Source organism: Corvus kubaryi, unplaced genomic scaffold, assembly GCF_017639235.1.
Source record: "Corvus kubaryi isolate FWS band 111438036 unplaced genomic scaffold, C.kubaryi_AGA036_p1.0 68, whole genome shotgun sequence".
NCBI lineage: Eukaryota > Metazoa > Chordata > Aves > Passeriformes > Corvidae > Corvus > Corvus kubaryi.
In genome coordinates, this window is record NW_024582056.1 from 5921451 (window position 1) to 5936470 (window position 15020).

The window sequence follows — 15020 nt, forward strand, 5'->3', positions numbered from 1 at the left end:
GAGATGGAAGTATTAAAGAAGACAAACAATTCTTTAATCTTTACTTTGCAGAAAAGCTGAAATATAAACAACTGACAAAGAAAATGCCATTTTGCTATGCAAAATCCTCCTATGTGAATTTAAAATTCAGCATTAGAAGTTAAAAGGCACAAATCAAAGTGTTATATTTCAAACAATATAAGAAATATCAGGAAGTAAGCAAGCAGGAACTTCTTTTAGCTTTTACTTGCTTTCAGTTGTTGCCTTACAACTGCAATTTAAAAGACCCAGTTGTTAATGGAAGGCTTTCAGTGATTATTAATATGGAGATAATTTTCTTCTGATGATATTCCTGCCTGTACTTTTCAGTTGAAGCTTATTAACATACCAGAATGTTTAGCAGGAATAACATATAATTTGTTGACCATGAAATCAGCTGAGTATCTTTTGTGTTTTGTAATTTTCTTACTTTTCTATGTAAAAACCCTCTGACTCAAAATAAATCTGTATTTTCTTCACTGATGACAAGTACAAATAGTTGTTTCTTCACCATAAAAAAATTAGCTAATGTTACTAATTTGCCAAATGGTCTATGCATTTCATGCCATCACAGTGAATTTGTGAGTGTGCCCTTCAGCAGAATGGTATTGGAATGGCATGTCTATGTTGATATTTGGGGTTTTGGAGAACCTTACTTTTCATATGTTATGGCAGTTCCTTATTCTGTGTATTTCTTACCTAGCAACATAACCAATTTTTTAATTGATTCATATGTTCGTAATTCCAGTTATGGATGCAGCGATTTTTGTTGGGATTTCTATTTGGTATACCTGAATATGCTTTTACAAATCCACTTGTAGAGGTAAAAGGAGAGAAGTAGGATGGAAAGCCCTCTGATCTTTTGCAGTTCAGATTAGTTTTGAGCTCCTTATAGCATCACAGACTCATCAAATCTGCCATTTTGCTGTTAGCATTTGCAAGCACCAGCACTGAGGGCTCATTTTATCCCAAAAGACTCCTACAATTATAATTGGTTTTGAAAAATTAGAGTACTAGTAAACCTATGCTAGAATAACAGAATACCCACTACACTTGTTTTTAGGAATAAATTACTTCAAAGAACATTTTGACTTTATAGGAAGTTTGGATTCCTGGAATTTTACATTGAGTGGATTATTCCTTTGTTAATAGAATACAGTGTAATTCTAAGGATAAGAAGCAATTAATTTTGCCAATGACTACTGTAAATGAAATGTGTAAGAATGTTCTGCTGTCCTACAAAGGCATGCCAAACAAACAGACCCTTTTGATGCTTCTTTATTCCATTAAGAAAAAAAAAAAAGGATCCACAGTGGTGACCCAGTTAGTTTTGGTTACTCAGTCAGATTTCATATGACTCAGATAAGTATATAGTACATTGACTGAATTTGTGCTGAAATTTATATGAGTTGAAAAACTTCAGTTTATTAGATTTCCCCTTTCCAAGCCCCCTACAGTACAAGATATAAATTAGGTGCAACGCCATAATTTCATTAATTTAGTAGACAAGATTAAAAAAAAAAAACAAACTGTCGTCAAGTGCCATATGCTTACTCCTTTTACAAATAATAAGGAAGATAGTTTTAAAGGCAAGACAAAGACCCGGAAAAACAAAGATGCATCTAGCTTGTGTTTTATGTAAAATAAAAGATGTTTTCTACCCTACAGGTCTTATTTTCTCTCTGTCCAACCCTCTATGGTTTTTGAACTGAGAATGAAAACAGGAAAGTAACACCTTGCATTCTATTAATTAAAAATAGTATCTGTCATTCTCTTTCTGCTTTGCTCAGATTCTGTATCAAAACTTAGTAATGACACACTGCAGATATTGAGAAATATCCAGAGCAGTAGGATAAGGATAAAAACAAGTGTCTTCTGATTTCACAGTATAACTGCAAAATACCTGAGGCTGTTCATTTCTGCATTACCATTTTGTTCTTATTGTGCTCCTCAATAAATGCATTCCATTCTCAAAATTGTTTCAAAGAAAAAAAACACCAAACCCACAAATCTTCTCAGTCTATACAAAACCCACCCTTTCTTATCAAGCAACACATGTTCATTTTTAATCTAAACAGGCAATTCTTTAAAGTCAGGTTAGAAACAGTGAGGCAGTGGGAAGCAATTTCATGTTATCTTTTAACACACCAATCTACTTACTGGCTTTTCCTTTTCCCCCATCCCCCAATAAATTAAATCTTTGTTGTACTCAAGGAGGGGTAAAATATATTTAATGTATATTTCATAGCACAAAGTGTTACAGACAATGAAAATGCTGAAATATCTGTCAAACTTCATCATTTAACTATAAATAATTTAAATAGAATCAAGTTAGATGGCCTTCTAGCTAAAAATAAACAAACAAAAACCAAAGAAAATGCCTGTGTTTTGTTGTTGGATAGAGTAATCCAGACAGGCATCTGCCACTGGCACACTGTGCAGTGTTCTTTCACAGTAAATTATGTTGTCCTTGGGGCCACAGAAGAAAATGTAGGTGGGACTGAATTGCCACCACTGCAGTGGACAATCCAGTGGACTACTTAGGACAGGGTTTCTAGCATGAGTGCTGTTAGATAACTACTAGAAAGACTAAAACCAGAACCAAATAATACAAAAACCATCCCAGTTACTAGAATATTCTTGACTTAGGGAAGTTTTCTACAATGGACGTAGAACCCAAGAAGTCCCAGCTTAAGAAATGAACTATGCTGGGTGGAAATGACCCTGAATAAAATGACTGGGTTGCCAGAAAGAGCATAGGAGGATTTACGGCAAGAGCTGGGAAAGGTGAAAAAAAGTAGAAGGGTGCTAACATTAATATCATAGTTTTTATATCTTGTGTGCAATAACCTTTAATGAAATTTGATAATTAATTTTATATTATTTTATGTGTTTTTATTCTACAGCTGCATTCCAATTCCGACAAAGGTGATGGATCAGTCAAATACATTCTTACTGGAGAAGGGGCAGGGACTATATTTATTATTGATGACACAACTGGAGACATCCATTCAACCAAAAGCTTAGATCGAGAGCAGAAGACGCACTATGTACTTCATGCCCAAGCTATTGATAGACGGACAAACAAGCCGCTCGAGCCCGAATCTGAATTCATTATCAAAGTGCAGGATATCAATGACAATGCACCAAAATTTACAGATGGACCGTACATTGTTACTGTGCCAGAGATGTCTGAAATGGGTAAGGAAAACAAACTGTGCAGTTCAACAATCTTTTAGCGAGTGCAAATGCCACATACTGGTTGTCAAAGTCATAACACCATCACATCATTGAGTGTATGTTAAATATATTGGAGTTAAGAAGAGAAGAAGACATGAAATATAACCTGTATGTTACTGGTGACATTCATAGTAAGAAAACAGTACAGACACACACGCTAGTTGTAAGAGAAGAGTCACTCTTAATCTTGAATGTGTTAACGTACATTCTTCGGCAAATTGTACTTTCCATTCTAGAAACAAGATGTATTCATATATCCTTGTTCAACTGCACACTTTATGGTGTTCTCTTACGTCCACATGAGCATTCTGTACAATTTGCAGAATCACAAAGGAACAGTAGTTTCCTAGATTCTTTTAAAGAATTTTCTTTAAAGTGAACTGAAGTTCAAAAAAGTACCAATCTTTGTATTTCCCCGTTACATAGTTCAGATACTCTTATTCTTTGAGGTACTGTATTGTGCAATCAGTTTTCTTTATTTAATACTTCTCTGGTGTTGAAATTAGTTTATAACTTTCCTCTAATAGACGAATTGCCAACAGAAACTTGTACAAGGAAAAAAGGGCAGTATTTCTGTGAGAAACACAACAACTCCAGGACTATGCAAGCAATACTTGTTTGTGTGAATTACTACAGTGAGTGCATAGAGCTTCCAGTAAGAATATTGTGGGTCTGTATGAAATGTCTTCAGCTGTCTCTGATCATTCACCATGGCACAAAGATTTACTGTTAGAGTTGCAGCTCATTTCAGTTTCATCTAAGCTTTTATCTCAGTTATCTCCCATTACACCACAGGCTGTCTTAATGAGTAATTCATTTCCTTTACCAACTGTTTCCAAAAATGCATAGCTCCATCTTTCTCTTTCATTGGTTTCTTTTATCTTTAATGGAAACCATTTTAATTGATTATTTCCTTCACCTTTAGAAGCATTTTATTTTCTGCATAGGAGGAAAGATAGTGGAAAAGAGATCAATATTATCTTCAAAATCAAAAGTAGCTAATATAATATAATAATATATTATATAATATAATATATAATTCTATTATATTATATATTATTATATTATATTATATTATTAATATAATATTATTTTTTATTTGTATTCTATATATGAATTTTTTTTTTCACCTTCTCAATATTGAACATTCTTACATAAATGTTAGTAATAATTCTGCAGTAATCAGAATCTGGTGTTACTGTACAACTACATCATACATGTTACTGTTTTCGAAAGAATGATTTGAATAGTCTGGGATGGTATTTTGTGTTATAAAACAGAACGGATTATGGTAAACCAATGAAATTTTGCCAGTAAAATAGAGAATTGATGCATATGTTTTATAAATTAAATACTTTACTGGTTGTACTTGAGGGAAATCATTAAAATATCTATTCCACAAAGTTTTTGTGTTGTGTGAATAAAACAGAATTTTCATATTTTGTCATACAGGCATTCTATTGTAGGTGTACGTTATATTTTCGTTGCAAATTTATTATCTCTATTTTCTTTTTTCCTTGATTTGTTTGTATTTGTTGCATTTTGAAAGGACTTTTATAGTCTGCAATTTCAGGAAGACTAATTCTATTATTACTTCCACAGGATACACTCTTTGTGTCAAATGATGGAGATACCTCTGCCACTTTTATTAGTTCTATAATTAGCACTTTTTTTTTGACATTTAGCTGTGGAGTCTATGCATAATTGAACTTCTTGATATTATTCTACAAATTTCTAAGGAGGCTGCACTGTGAATATCTCTTCTGGTTTTTACACGATCATTTAAAGATCTTTCAAATTTACTGTCTCTCTGGAACAGTTCTCATGCTAAGTGGTGTTATTTTTGATCTCCATTATGCTGTTTAGTTTCAGCAGCAGTTCTTGTTTGTCTCCTCAAGATGCTAGTTGGTATTTTCCCCACAATTTGAACTTAATCTAGCTGTAAAAGCTGTAGAACCTTTATGGCTTTTCATTTTTCTCAGGTCACTGACAAGTAAGTACAGGAAAGTTTTAAATTTTTTTTTGGCAAATACTACATCACAGTTTTCATTGTGACACAAAATAAACATACTATTTATGCTTTATGTAGTATTCTGAAAGAGATGAAAGAAAATGTCTATTCCTTGCCTTCAATGAAACTTTTCCCTATAATTTGGCTCAAGAACCAAGATTTATAGCTGAAATTATTTCTTCTGCAGCATAAAAAACCCAGTTGCATTGAGATCTCTGTGGTCTGTTTTAAGGTTTATGAAAGTCATCTTTATGTAAATTAAAAGAAAATAAGAATATTTTTCAATCAGTAAAAGACTTCCATATGTGTTAATTGTCAGCTGCAAAATGAGTGAAACACTCCATGTTAACATTTTAGTGCTAAGGTAATTTAGAGGTGAGATTAGATGACCTCTCGAGGTCCCTTCCAATGCTAATCATTCTGTGATTCTCTGATAAGAAGAGTTTTCCCAATAAATTCTACTTAAGAAATTGATAGGCACAGTAGATTTTTCTGACTTCTTTTGAGAGTATTCCAATGGGAGTTAGTCATAATTTCAGATAATCTGGAAGACAATATTAATGTTGTTCATAAATATGATTTTTATTAGAAGTGCCTATTTTACTTCCTGTGTTGTGAAACTGAATCACATTTTGTTGAGTAATTAGTGTTTTAAGACAGCACTAAGAATTACTTTAGTTAGGCAGAAAATCCCTGTGTTTATTAAACTTCACCTTTTTATCACTCGTTTTAAGTTTTTTGTTCACTATTGATTCATTTGAGATTTGGTACTACAGCAAACTGTGGAAAGTCATGCATACAAATTTGCATTCTCAACACACGTTATTCATTGAACTGCCTCATTAAACATTAAAAATTTGTCTTCAGAGAGACAAATTGAAATATTCCCTTTCAGCTTTCCTTTGATATATAACTTCACAAAATTTTTATTGCAAACTATTAAAAAAAAAAAGAGAAAAAACAAATGGAGATATTTTGAAATAAAAATATAGTGTAGTGCCCCAACTGAATAATCCTTATTTTTTATACCAGAAAAAAGACAAAACTCACGGAGTGGTGTTCAGAGCATACAGATATGTTTTACAGCTCTTTATAAAGCATTAACTAAAAAAATAGTATTTCCATATTGTAATCTCTGAAATGTAGTGGGAAAGCATATGGAAAGGTAGTTGTACTCTGAATAAACAGAGACTCCAACTGGGAAAAAAAAGTCGTTTTTATTGCCTAACTGGAGTGACAAAATTCTTTTGTAGCAAAATCTTGAGGCTTTCTTGACAGGGGCTTTTGCAGTAAGATAGCAAAAAAGAATGGAAGGTATTGGTCTGATGTTCATATCTGTCCTGTGGTGTCCAGAGAAATTAGACCTCTGTCTTTTGTATTTGATTACTTTTTTTTTTTTGGACTTGTTAACATTTTAAATAGCAAGAGAGCTGTACTGTATAACTCTCCATCAGAATCCTTCATTACACCTAGCTCAACAACAAGAAATGATACCACATTTAAATGATACAAATGTATCCAGAATTGTGACTTGCCTGTTGTGCAGACGAGTCTGAATGATGCTAACTTTGAAAGGAGTAGTTGGAAGGTAAAAGTACCCGCTTTGCCTTTTTTCTTGCAAGGCATTCTAACCTGCAGCTTTCACAAGCTGCCTTTTCTTGGTGCTCAGCCAATCAGGCAAGAGTCGGACAAAAAGCTGCTGTGGGGATATCTTATAAAATGCGGAGTGTGCTTGTGTGAGATAGTGAAGAAGTAAAGCTTCTGAAGTGCTGCATTCCACTGAATGAGAGTTTGAGAGGTAGGGTGGGAGGTTGAGTTAAAATCTGTGATTCTAAGGGTTCTTTTAGGTAGAAAGAGAACACTTTGCCACTATTCAATACTAAATTGCTATTATCAGGTATTTCTTGGGAGAGAGATACAGTTGTATTAGAAAATCACTGGGGCAAATTTTAAGATACAATGGCATTCCATTCATGCTAAAACGACCTGTCAGCTGCTTATGTGAGACACTGCCTTTCACTGGTTCTGTTTCTTTTCTCTCACATCAATGAGTTATACAAGTACTTGGATTCTTTTAAAATAAGGAGAGAGAAGAGAGTGTTCAAAGAAGGAGAGAACTATGAAATCTCAGAATTTCTGTTTCTTTCTTCTGAAATATGCCAAAATATGTTCATTGATTTCAAGACACCTTGATTTCCTAGAATTCTGGAGAAAAAGTGCTAGTGGAAACCCACATTATTGGTAACTGTTTTCCTGGAAAAAGGAAAATCTGTAGATGAAATGGTAGAGAAGTTGTCCAGCATTTGGATAGTAAACTCTGGTAGGTGACTGACTATTGAATGGCTGTGTTTTTGTTTTATGCAACTATATAGTAAAATAAAATCATTGTGCATCTATAACCTTTTAATCTTCAATGATCCCACAATGTTGAAATGGACAAGTTCCTCTCAAGCTAGAAATTATTTGCAAACTATGCTACAGAAATGTATAGTTACAGCATTTCAATGTCATAGAATAGCGGGGGGGAAGTGCCTGTTCCTGGAAGTAGCCTCTTATTCTATGTTTAAGTAGCAAATAAATAGGGCTGAATTGATTCCTAGAACATTTTAAGAAAAAAACACAAACTTTAATTCACATTTGTTTACCTTTCCACATGAACACAAATACGGTAGTTTAGTTACTCTTAACATTAATGTCTGAATAATTATGAACATACAACTAGCTCCAGCTTGATTTTATTACAATATTCAGCTTCAAAATTATCCAGGTATCCTCATACTTACTTTGTTAATATATTTATCTATGAGACTGTATGCACTTGGGCTTTTCAGAGAGCAGAAGACACTATATTTAAGTATGCAGACATATTTGCATACAATTTTACAAAGTCTCCAGTAGAGATACAAACAGCAACTCTTGGTGTCCAAGTTAGTGTGGCACAAATGAATGAAGAGTTTCTCAAAAAGTGAAGAAACCAAATCTATGAAGGTTTGCATGCTTAGTTTGCTGGACCTGAAGTGAGACTCCATGACTTCAGATACTTCTAACTCAAGTGTACACTGAGGGTGTGCCCATTAAATATTTCTGTGCAATGGAAATTGATCTAAGAGGCTAAATAACTATAACTGAGGAACTGATGTCCATGCCATATGTATTTGGGAAATCTTATTTCAGATTAGCTCTGGCCCGGTCTCTGAGACTACGTGCCTATTAGCAGTCAGAATAAATCAGATGTGCTGCTAAAGCACATCTCCTGGTTTAGTTTCATCTGAAGAAATCTAGTTAGCATGCTCTGAAACTCTTCTATAAGGCAAATCAAAGTGTAACAAGTGAAGGAGATCAAGGGCTTCAATTCAAAAACATACTTCTCATCTCCACTAAATGTGAAATTGAACACCCCAGAGTGGAGGCGATACCTCAGTGGTTAATTTAGATGAGAATCTGCTTTCACATGCAGAGTTATGTGAGAGCAGCCTGTTCTGTTTTGTTCTGTTCTGTTCTTATTATTCTGTTATTTTAACGATGGACTAAAGGAGCCTGTAGAAAGCTGTGTCTGCATAAGGATAAACAAATGGAATGAAGTCTGAGACTTTACTATCTTACAATCTTACTGATTTCTTATGGGAAGTGTTTGGCAGTGATAGCAAAGATTTATCATTAAATGTCTTTAAAAATACAGTAAAATGAAAAAAATCACTTGTCTCCATCCTATCTGTGCAGTACTTATGCATTTTGTTTTCTCAAAAAGGTTGCTCATAATTTATCCCACCTAGTGATGTGCTAGAAACTGTGATTTTATTCTTCTAATGGTGTTTATTATTAGCATAAAAATAATTGTCTTTTGAACTCATCTTTCTATTTTTCATCCCCAACAAGGTTCTAGTAGTTATTTCGACATCTTTGATGCCTTCCAATAGCTAGATTTCTTTTTATTCTTCAAGCAACTTTTTTCGATATGGGGGCATTTATACAAGTTATTTTGAATACTTCAGCATTCATTTGTATTGTGGATGAAGATAATCCTGAAGTCCATAAATTTGTGTTATTCAGAAATCAATATCCAACTTGGGTTCTATGTGTGTGAACATATGTAAATATGCATGCTATGTAGTTACTATTTATGTTTACATCCTGTGTAGTTTCTATTTAGGTTTGTATGTATGTAATTAATTAGCACATAAATATATAATGAAATTTCTTTTCCAAATTAGTGTAACAATTTTTTCTTAAAAAATGATATTATGATAATAGATGGAGAAAATGTTATTACTATCTCAATTTTAGAATGTGAGGAGTTTAGAGGTTTTTAAAATGTATTTGAAAATATTTATCAGAAAATTGTATTTGTTGCAAGTTAATGTTTCTTTTCCTGTGTATACAGGTACATCTGTCCTACAGGTGACAGCCACAGATGCAGATGACCCCACATATGGAAACAGTGCCAGAGTAGTGTATAGTATTCTTCAGGGACAGCCATATTTCTCTGTTGACCCCAAAACAGGTGGGTATTTTATATTTCTGTTGATATGATTTAGCTAATATGTTGCAGTTAATTAAGTCTGGTAGGTTAAATGAGATGTACACAATGCAGGTATGTAGATTTTTTTTCTTATTCCTTTTGTTGACTGCTTCTTGCTTTAGCACTCTGAAATTTATAAGTTGCTATGTTTTGCTGAGTACTAAAATGAGCCTGCTGTGTACAGAATTAATTCTGCATCATGTCATGATGTGAGCCATTCAGCCAAACTGGAATAGCACTCTTTCATCTTTTCAAGCCTCTGTTTAGGAATTGACTCAAGTATGCCGAACACATTATGATTTTCAATGCTTTGTTTTGCCTGAAGGATAGACTTGGGAGGATTATTGAATGTGTGCCTCAACACATATACCACAATAAATTGTTATAATTCATGTTTTTATAAAACTGCAGGATAGCAGTTTTCTTCTATGATTGGAGAAGTAGAATGAACTGAAATATTTATGCTTAAATTCCATGCATCACCCTTTTCTTTTTTTCCACAAAGTGTAAGTTATGTATAATGTACCCAAACTGTTTTATTTAAAGAGAGAAGAAATCTCTTTTGGGAATGAGAGGTGTTGCTAGTTTTGGATTTTTTGAAGAGAATTATTATGATAATGATATTAATATGATTATACATTTTTAGTGTGTATTTGAAGACCTCAATAATGAGTAAATATAATATAAGAAAGTGTATTTTTTTAATAAATTTTTTAACTGTTTCTCCCTTTCTATATCGAAGCTTTAATACTGAGGGGGAAAAATGAAACACACTGAACAGTATATCTTTCACTAGTTAATTGAAGGGAATAATAATGGCTTTTAAAATGTGCAGATGTGAATTCAGCATAGTGTAAACAGTTTTCATTTTAATATTTTTGCATTTAAGTTTCTTGGCTTGTGTCCACTGATCACTGTGGCACTTGGAGGTGTACCCTTGCTTCATTACAAGAGAAGTGTATCTGTGCCATCTCAGAGAGCTTTGAGGTCGGTGCTGCTTTGATTACGAGACTGAACTCCGTGACCCTCAGAGGAGGGTCTCTCTCAAACTAAAATGTTCTATAAATTTGTGAGCTCATGTTAGAAATGCACAGAATGGAAAATCACTGCTACAGTCCTCACGCTCCCCTTGCCCTTGTGATACTTAGAAATACAACGCTAGTTTGTATTTCTAAATCTGTTTAGCCACTCTGAAGCAATGGCCTGCATTTTTTATTTTTATAATGGTGTAGAACTTGCAGTCTGGAGCTGCTCTTCAGTCAGTGAAGAATCATAATGGATATTCTCTGTATCAAGTCTGCATCACACATGAAATAGTATTGTTATAATGAAACAACAGATGGTAGTGTATTTTCACTCCTCAAGCCTTAGGCTTTGACAGCGATTTAATAACACTTTATGAACTTAAACTCTTTTTGATATTTCTCTAGAATATGAAAATTATTCTGATACCATAGTCTATGAAAATGGGAAAATGAGGTAAATAGGACAGGAGCAAAAACACAGGAGAAAGCTTTTTGGTTTTATATGTTGCTTTTTCAGAATTGGAGAATAACAGTTAATTTAATTTGGCATGATAAAAGGGGAAGAAGCAGAATATTGGAAAAGATGGGAAAGTCTTGAAGAATAAAATTTTTCACTATGAAATTTCACTTTGAATTTTTGGGGCTTAGGACTCATTTTTTTTAAAACATCACTCTTCTGAATTTGCAAGCATTTCTGCGACCTGCTTTTCCTAATACCTCAACTGTTCAATTCCAGCTTAACTATACTTTATCTGGAAGTCTTCTGAATTTACGCTTACATGCACAAGCTTCCTTTACAACAAAGGAGGTCCAAAAGAGGAAAAAAGGGAAAGAGAAAGGTCCCAGCATTAATGACAGAATGTTGTTTATGAAGCCTAAGGATTTCATATCATGATCAGTAAAGGTTCTCGGAGCAATCAGAAACAGATATCAATGAGTGTTAATACTCATCTTAAGAAGTCTGCTACTTCTAGCTTAGTACTGCCTATACTTGGTTTTAAATGACTTAATATCTGAAGACTTTAAAGTTATGGATTTTTAGAAGCTTAGGTTAGAATAGTTTAAATAAGATTGTAGTATAAGGCTATAGAATTTATACATTTAAAGAATAATAAGGGAACAGCCCCAAATTACAAACTCTGAAGTAGGAAAAAAGTGTGTTCTTGGCAGAACAGCTTTGTCAGCTTATCTGATAAAAGGCTCTTCTCCACTCACTCAAAGTGGGGCAGTGTTGGGGTCCTTCCCCCTGCCATGTGGTCCTGGGAGAGGGGCCCTGGGGGGGAGGCACCGGGTTTCCCTAGCCCCTGGTCAGCCTCGTTCCCCATTGGTTGTTTTGTGTTCCCCTGCGCGAGCAACGACCCTCCGGTCTCGTGATTGCCACAGTTTTCCTCGGCATCCTCAGCCATGCGGCTGGGAAAATAAACATCTCTCTGAAAACATCTATCAAGAATCGGTCCATATATTTCTTTCCACGGGCCTCGTTGTCTGATACACGTGTTGCAGTATCCCCACTGTAATAAATGGTGGGTCATGCAGGCAGAACAATCCCCGATCCCTAAGGACAGCGACTGATTTGTGAGTAAACTCTGGATTTCTATTCTTGTTTTTGTTTTGCTATTCCATCTCTAAACTATGGAGGAACCGTGGGAAGACTCTTGGCTCTCAGAGCCGCATATGGACATCTGTCTTAAACTTGAAAAGATTCTTGAACAACGATCTGTAAATTTTAGATTAATTCAAGCTCAAAAGGAACTGAAACATTTCCTTGCATGGTTGTTTAAGAACTTTTTCTACGTTTCTTGGGATTTGATTCTTACCACAGACTTTTGGAAGACTGTTTGGACACAGTTAATTTCTGAGTCAAAATATATGCCGATGGAAGAATATTTTTGTGAATATTATTTAATTACTGAGACTGTTGAACAATGTCAGCTGTGTCCTGGCGAAGTTAAAACTCCTTCAGGGACCGTGCGACCCAGGCCACGTGGACCGAGCGCTCTGCGAGCAGCAGCGAGGCAGTTCCCGCACGCAAGCGGAGCGACGCGAGCTGCAGTGTTGGCAGCGGAGCGGGGCGCGGTGGCGGCGGCGGGACCCGGCGGTGCCCACCTGGCCCAGCGCAGTGCGTGGCGGAGCGAGCCCTGTGAGAGCGGCGGTGTGCGGGCGGCAGCGGTGGCTGCGGAGCGGAGCCGCACCCAGCTGAAACACACGCTGGAGCGGAGCGCGGGGGGGTCCTTGCTCGGAGGCCCGGCCGAGACGTGGGCGCGGCCCCAGGCAGCGGCAGCGCAGCTGCGACCAGAGGAGGCAGCGGCACGCGGGGAGCTGAGCGGCGTGGCCCGGCCCAGCCCACGCAGCCCCGAATGCGACCCCGGGAAGAAGTAGTAGTAGAGCTCAAAATTGTGCAAGGTAGAAAAGGGTTACAAGCAGCAGAGGTCACTGGGCCTGGTGGTGTTTTTGTGAAAGGAAATAGATATGCTAAAAATCGTAGTCATGTTAGACAATATCTCCATTATAAACAGTCCTTACGGTCTCCCTTTCCTAATCCCACCTTTCCCTTTTACCCTATATCCTATTACCCCCAGTGTATTCCCAATCCATTTCTTCACCCATGGATTTCCTCACAAAACCATGTTTTTGCCAATTGTTTCCCCAAAAATCCCTTTCCAATGTCAAGTGGGGGGTGAAGAGGGGGAGGGAAGAAATGAACTATTGTTGTTTAGAGTTCCAACAGGTAAAAATAGAAGAAACCCTCTCCTGCCTCAGTTTGCTCAGCACCATTTCCTGGCCATGCCCTGTCCTCGATCAGCAGTCTGTTCTGTGTTTCCTTATGCTCCATTTCTAACTCCATTTCCCGAGTAAAAGGTCTCTCTCTTGTATGCGTGTGTACATGGAGATAAATTTAAGTACTAGCAGCTGGAGCAGGACCATGAGTCAAAAGGGTCTGTCTGTCTGTTGCCAGCAAACTGTGTGTGTATTACACGGGTGTCTACAGGGTCTCAGGCTGGAATAGCCAGAAAGCTGGATGAGTGGCTTGGGCGATAGATATCCATTTGGCCAAAAGTCCAGACCAGAAAGCTCAGGAGTCAGCTGCAGGAGCCAAGATCAGTCTAGAGCAACTGTATGGTATGTGGTTTGAGAGCCCTGTTTGTAGCTGTGTGTCTCTGTGCATGAGGCAAGGGGAGACCAGGGCACCAGGAACCAGCAGGATGGCATTAGGAACTGAGGGCCCAAGGGGTCCAGGTACTGTTACTGGATATATTCAGTGTGTAAGGCTGTGGGGGATCAGTAAGTGTGCTGGGTTGAGTGGGGGTGTGTGATTATGTCCAGGATTAAAAGGGGGTCTGTACCTGGAGCTGGAGGGGAGCTGAAGGCCCCAGAGTTTTATGTCCAGATGGCACCAAGTGAAAAGTCCAGGTGTTGGCTACTGGATAGACCAAGTGTGGCAAGTTACAGGAGCAATCCATGCTGAGTATGTGAGTACATTTCCAATTATAAATCATCCTTCCTCCTGGTCAGCTGGAAAAGAATGAGGTTGTTTGTGCTGTTTGTGTTTGAGTACTGAGTGGTTCTAGTTGTGTGTCACCCATTGCGTGTTGCATCTGTGTATGTGCCTTGTGGGAACACTGCTTGACCTCACACTGCTTCTAAATCGTGGATTAAAAATAAGGAGGTGCAGCAACCTCATCTCCATCAGGCTACCAACAATCTAGTTTATCAGTTGCTTGGCTCTAGGACTTGTGTTTTGCTTTGTTTTGTTTTCCCCTGGGTAAAAATTGTGAAGTCTCTGCATAGAAATTTGCTGTAACTATGTAATTTTGTCTGTGAATGTCAAAACTATTTTCCATGCATAACCTAAAGTTCTAAGACTTTCAAAATCCTTTGATTTTGAATGGCTTTCTAGGAATTGCTCTGTATTTGTGGTTATTATTTACTTTTGGTAATTAGCTGTGGAGTGTAATAATAATTAGTCATGTAATTAATAATTACTTGCAATAGCCACTACTGATTCCTATTTTTTTTCCTACCCAACTGCAGCAAAGCTCTCACTCAATTTATAAATATGTACTAATAATGCTGGAAAAAGAGAGGGAAGAAGTCAATGTCTAGATCTTAGGTATATTTGCAAAGATTATGCGGATAGGATTATATGTTTTCTTAAATCAGAATATTCAGGGAACCCCAGAAAACATGAAATGCTTCTCTGTAAAAA

General features: G+C 36.4%; 1 protein-coding gene across 7 annotated transcripts in view; it reads left to right on the forward strand.

Moving 5' to 3' along the window:
• Positions 1-15020, forward strand: part of CDH18 (cadherin 18) — a 521943-nt gene that overhangs the window by 382742 nt on the left and 124181 nt on the right. For all 7 annotated transcript variants that reach the window (XM_042048680.1, XM_042048682.1, XM_042048689.1 and 4 more), the window contains 2 exons: positions 2925-3219; positions 9651-9770. In XM_042048680.1, coding sequence (XP_041904614.1) covers positions 2925-3219; positions 9651-9770 — 415 coding nt within the window. The remainder of the gene's footprint in view (positions 1-2924; positions 3220-9650; positions 9771-15020) is intronic.